Source organism: Octopus bimaculoides, chromosome 8 (assembly GCF_001194135.2).
Source record: "Octopus bimaculoides isolate UCB-OBI-ISO-001 chromosome 8, ASM119413v2, whole genome shotgun sequence".
Lineage (NCBI taxonomy): Eukaryota > Metazoa > Mollusca > Cephalopoda > Octopoda > Octopodidae > Octopus > Octopus bimaculoides.
Window position 1 is genome coordinate 86,304,978 of NC_068988.1, and position 6,678 is coordinate 86,311,655.

The 6,678-nt window shown below is 37.3% G+C and overlaps 1 protein-coding gene across 1 annotated transcript in view; it reads right to left on the bottom strand.

Moving 5' to 3' along the window:
* The window catches only part of LOC106877452 (uncharacterized), a 45,164-nt gene that overhangs the window by 34,871 nt on the left and 3,615 nt on the right, over window positions 1-6,678 (bottom strand). The window contains exons 2-3 of the mRNA XM_014926355.1: window positions 3,865-3,977; window positions 380-448 (exon numbers count right to left, since the gene is read on the bottom strand). Of these exons, the coding sequence (XP_014781841.1) occupies window positions 380-448; window positions 3,865-3,977 (182 nt within the window). The remainder of the gene's footprint in view (window positions 1-379; window positions 449-3,864; window positions 3,978-6,678) is intronic.

Below are 6,678 nucleotides of genomic sequence, written 5' to 3' on the forward strand. Positions count from 1 at the left end.
GTGCGTGCGTGTATGTGTGTGTATCAAAGAGAGAGAGAGAGAATGTGTGTGAGTGAATGTGTGTCTGTGTGTGTGTGTGTGTGTGTGTGTGTGTGAGAGAGAGAGAGAGAGAGGGTATGTGTGTCTGTGACTTTGTAGGTATGCATGCTTGCGCATGTGTATGTGTGCGCGCGCATACGTGCGTATGTGTGTGTGTGTGCGTGTGTGTATATCAATATGTGTATGAATATGTATCCGTTTGAGTTATTTGTGCACGAGGTGTTTGTGTGTGCGTAAGTGTGTACGTGTGTATGTGTGTATGTGTGTATGCGTGCGTGCGTGCGCATAATTTAGTGAGTATGTATTTGCACGCTTGTGAGAGGATGTTAGAGACACTTACCGTATCGTCCCAGAACATTTCGTCTACACCAGTCTCAAAGATGGTCTCGAACTCGGCATTTATCCGTTTCTGTGCGGAAACAAGAGCATTAATGGTGTTGTTGTTGTTGTTGTTGATGATGATGATGATGATAATGATGATGGTGGTGGTGGTGAGGGTGAGGGTGGCAGTGGTGTTAGTGACATGGGTGATGTTGGTAATGATAGATGCTCTCTGTTTTTCCTTCTTGTGCAAACATACGTATATATATATATATATATATATATATATATATAGTAAAGAATTTCGTTGAAGAGATTTTCCTTACTTGCTGAGTTGTGGTGAAAAAATATATAACAAAAGAAGGAAAATGCACACAATTTAGATATTTTTAATATTTTATAAACTTGAATATTATGATAGTCTACGGGTTTCATATTTTGCTACTCATGACTAGGAAATTGGTTGAAATATTGCAATTTCGAGTATCTTAAGGAATTTTTTGTCCATGTTGTTTGTATGAGAGTTTGTTTGTACAATACAAACAACATGAACTAAAAACTTCTTAAGTTACAACAAAATTGCAATATTTTCATCAATTTCCCAATCTTGATTAGCAAAACGTGAGACTGGTAGGCTATCATAATATTCTATCTTACAAAATACATTAAAAATATCTAAATTGTGTGCATTTTCCTTCTTTTGTTATGTATTTTTTCACTATCTACCTACCTATCTATCTATCTATCTATCTATCTATCTATCTATCTATCTATATAATCATTATTATTACTATTATTTCGCTTAGGCATTGAGATACTAATATTAATACCCTGGTGTTAAAATTGTGTACATATTCTGCACAACAATGCGTCAGTCGAGAGCAGAGCAGTAATATGAAAATGAAAATGAAAATGATAAGGGAATAAGAAATTGTGCCAGGAACTTCATTAGCTTACAGATGATGTTCCTGCTATAAGATGCAATGCACTCATAGTTGAGTGCTTGTGTGTCACTCTAGAGCTTCACCGCCACGTCAAAAAGATTTGAAGTGTTGTGAATAAAGTGAGAGTGACCGGAGAATATTACACCAGACCTAGAAAAATATGGCAATCGGAACACTTGTCTTGCAGCAAGTCAATATCTCAGGATGCATTTGCAGTACCAATACTGATACCAACATTTGGGGTACTTGACTGGTCCACAGAGGAAATCCACTCATAGTCATTAAATCTCGCAAGATCCTCACAGCAACAGGAAACTTCCACAAAAGCAGTAATATCGACAGGCTCTAAGAATTGATGAAGGCGGCTGAGATTTGGGATTAGTGCAGTCAGCCTTTTAATGTCGTATAGTTTCTGTCAGACAGATCCTGTTAAACAACAGCAGCATAAATAAATACATCAACCTAGCGCTGATAAACGAAGACAACTTCCTACGTGTCGATCTTCCTGACACCTGCCATGCAACCCCAAAACAGCTGGACTAACATGCCTCAAAGAAGACCTGGATGTGAAACGCTCAGCATTCCAAAAGAAGACGAAGCAGTGGTACGTTTTCTGAAGACTTGAAGATGACAGCATCGGCATAATGTGAAATAGAGGAGCCCTTGAAGCCCCAAGATGCAATCGAAGATGTTGATTATATTACATTTTAATAGAAGACATCACACATGTAATCAGCAGCTGCTCCAAAATGTCGTCAAGGTACTACCTCCCAATGCGACATAACGTTACCGCTAAAACATTATACAATACAATCCGAAAAACGATTGTCCCGGGATGAATATAGAAAACCCTCTGTTATTGAATATGTACATAAATGTCAATAGAAGGAACACTAGTGGAATATTCCCATCAAAACTTCTACCAAATGCAAACACAACAGGCTGCATATCGTTGTTTGGGACAGAGAAAAACAAGTATGTATGTTATAGAGGTCAGCTGATGTTAATATCTTTCCCCAAATCAAAGAGAAAGCAGACAACTACAGACAACTACTTCGAAACTTCAGCTCCTGCATCCAGATTATAAATTCACATTTATACCAATAATAATTGGTGCATTTCATTTTGTGGAGCGACAATTTGGAAAAGTTAGAGTTTTCAGAAAAAGATCTCAGCCAGATAATACTCACTTTACGCATACAATCTGTAAGCGAAGAGTAAAAATATGTAAGAGTATACTGAAGATCAAAACGGGAATTTTCTTTTGTTATCTACATTCCAAAGATGGAGCTTTGTATCTTTGTCAGAAACCAGGACCTTTCTTACAGGAAAATTTTAAATAATTAAGAGTAGAAAATAACATGCATACATGCACACACACACACACACACAGACACACACACAGACACACACATACACACACACACACATACACACACACACGCACGCACGTACACATGCACACAAGAACGCACGCACGCAGATACATACATACATACATACATACATACATGCATGCATGCATACATACATACATACATACATACATACATACATACATAGTGGTCTAAATTTAAATGTATACACAACATTGTTTCTATATTTTTGACCGGCTCTTTCTCTTTCGGTGAGGAATTTGAAAAATATTAGCAGAATCTAGTGACAGCTACAAGCATACATACATACATACATACATATCAATTAAGTATATCAATTAAGTATATCATTCGTCATTTAAGTATATATGAGCCTGTCTAGATATGCAAATATATGCATGAAAATACATACATAAGATAAAACATATGAATCTGCACGTATACATACATATATACATACATACATACATACACACATACATACACACACACATACATACATACATACATATATACATGCATACATGCGTACATACAAAAATACCATGTTGATGTTAAAATTCCAATGAAGGAGCCTTGGATCTAGGTTAGAAACTTTATTGGCAAGAAATCTTGAAATAAAACTCAGAGCACTCAGAGAGCGCAAACCTCCACCAAGGCAGAATCCTTGTCCGGTACCGGATCGATCCCAAAATCTAATCAGTTTGTGACAGTCACGAGACCAAACATCCCTCAAAGTTTCATCCAGCAGTTCTTGAGATATTTTGTCTACAGACAAACAAACAAACAAACACGACTGAAAACAATACCTCCGCCTTCGCTAAGGTGGGGGTAATAATCACACACACACACACACACACACACACACACACACACACACACACATTTGTGTGTGTGTGTGTGTGTACCATTTTAATATAAATCTTTCTGTTGTTAGTCAAATTCCAGTGAATTCTGCTTTGCTAGAGACCAATTTTTTTTATAAGAATTAAAATATTGTTAAAAGATAAACTACATACATCCATCCATACATACATACATACACATGCATACATAAATACATACTGACAGACAGACAGACAGAGGTAGATACGTAAATAATTGCACAAATATACGCATTCATACATATATACCTACATGAATGCACACAGATCTGAAACGTTTGAACCAAAATTAGAACCTACTGTTAGTAGATCAGCCAACATAAGCTTATTGACGTAGACTGCCGAAGTGTGTCCGTAGTAGAAGATTAGTGGCAGTCTTAATCTGTCTGGATAAAGATATAGAGCCGAGTCATCTGGAATTAAGAACAGATAAACTGACATATACATGTGTATGTGTGTGAACATATATTCGCATAATTTTGTGTATGTATATGTATGTTTGTCCATGTATATATCAAGTCATTAAAAATGAAACCGAAAGTTTATTTTACTTTATCTCAACAAAAAGCAATGCAGTTAATCAAAGTATGCACCTAAATTATCAACACAATTTTGCCATTTTATCGGTAGCATATTTATGCCGGCAGCGAAGAATTCTGGAGAGTGAGAGGCGATGAAATCACGAAAGGCTGTTTTTGTATCGTCTTCAGATTTAAAGTTTTTTCTTGCGAAAAGTTGTCTAATGCCTGGAAAACGTGATAGTCACTTGGTGCAAGGTCTGGTGAATATGGTGGATGACAGAGTACTTCCAAGATCAGTTCCTGTAACCTGAGTAGCGTTCATTGTGCAGCATGTGGTCGAGCATTGTCTTGCAAGAGAATTGGCCTGTCTCTATTGACCAATCTCGGTTGTTTAATTGCAAGTTCACTCATCATTTCATCCCATTAGTTGATGTATACATCCGCTGTAATTGACTTACCAGGTCTCATGAAGCTGTAGTGGACGACACCAGCGCTGGATCACCATACAGACAGCATTAGCATTTTTCGATGAATATTCTTTTTTGGATTATGTTTTGACACTTCGTCTCTATTCAACCACAATGCAGAACACTTGCCATTGTTGAAAAGAATCCATTTTACATTACATGTAACAATATGATGCAAAAATATTCGCTTTTATGCTGTGACAGAAAAGAACAGCAAGTTTCAAGACGACGTGGCATTTGATGCTCGTTCAGTTCGTGTGGTACCCACTTGTCCAGCTTCTTTACCATGCCGATTTGTTTCAGATGATCCAAAACAGTTGGAATTGAAACATCAAACCTTGCTGCTAACTCACGCATAGTTCGAGATGGGTCCGCTTCCACTACAGTTTCCAACTTATCCCTATCTACCTTGCTCTCGGGTCTTCCACGGGGCTGATTTTCAAGAGTAAAGTCACCAGATCGGAACTTCTCAAACCATCGATGTACAGTGCGCTCATTCGCCACATCTTTACCAATCAGCTCATTGATATTTCGAGCTGTCTGGGTTGCATTGGTTCCACGACGGAACTCATATTTATAAACAACACAAGCGGAAACCAGAGGAACATAATTAATAACCACGCTCAAAAACAAATATATACATATATTCTTCTACATTTATAGAAATTCCAAATATATAAATATAAAAATACCTATAAATAGATAAATATCGATGTGATACATAAAACACAGTGAATTTTAGATTTAAAAGTTATAATACATTGGTGTAATAAAAATTTCAGATGATAAAACATTAAAAGGACGTACTAAAATACCATGAAAATACTACAAAAATTTTAAAATTCTATCTACGGGCCGGTTCAGAGGCGTGCCAAGTAATATGATATATTTCATATTTTTAAAACTGACACTCTCCTCATCAGGATGTTTTCACACAATACAGAAAAAAAACAACAAAAAAACAAAACAAAAAAACAAAAAACAAAACAAAAACAAATGCAGAAATACAATTATACAATTACATACCAGCCTGAAATAAATCTTTCAAAAAAGATGATGGTGCGTATTTTACTTTTGAGATGACTGTGTTTATATGTATGTTAACTGATATCTAACTGTTCAAAGAAGACTTCGTAGCGGCTACTCGTGAAAATGGACAAAGTTTGGCATCGTAGTGTTATCAAGTACCTGTTGGAAAATAGTTTAGCCCTTCCGCCTCCAAGTACATTTATGCTGATATGGTTGCTACATTAGGGGATGACACTCCAGATTTACCAATAGTACAAAAGTGGGTGACTGAATATTGGGGTGGGGGAGAGTTTCTGCTCGGTGGATGCCACGTCTTCTGACACTTGATCCCAAGCGCACCAGGCTGATTCACATCACAGGAAAATCTGACACTGCTTGAAGCAGATCCAGCTGATTTCCTTGAATGTTTCCTAAGCCAGAATGAGTGCCACGTTCATCGCTTTTAGAAACAAAGAGACAATCCATGCAGTGGAAACAATCATTCTTCACCTGTTCCAAAGAAAGCCAAGGTCGTTTCATCTGCATGGAAGGTGACTACCTCATTTTGGGGACATGCAAAGGGCATTGTGCTTATTAACTATCTTCAAAAGGGCCACACCATTAATGGAGAGTACTATACCAACTTGCTGAGGCAGTTATGAAAGGCTATCAAGACCATCAAGAAAACTAACGAAAGGGGTCTTGTTTCGAGAGGCCAATGCTCCAGCACACAGGTTCATGGTTTCAATATCTGGTGTGCGTGACTGTGGCCTTGAATTGACTGATCATCCTCCTTATTCTCCTAATTTGGCTCTGTCTGACTCATCTGAAAAAACACTTGGCTGAGAACTAGTATTGCAGTGATGATAGCATCATATCTTCTGTTGATTACTTTTTTGACTAACAGGGTGAAAGCATTTTCACCAACGGGATACATGATCTGGAACACCGATGGAAGAAGTGTGTGTACTGCAAGAGGGACTACGTTGGAAGATAAACTTTGTTTGGTCACATTCCATGAGAGTATCTTGGTCATCCTATGAGCTTTTCAGCCGACCTTCGTATGTGTGTGTGTATACATATATACATACATATATATATGTATATATATATACATA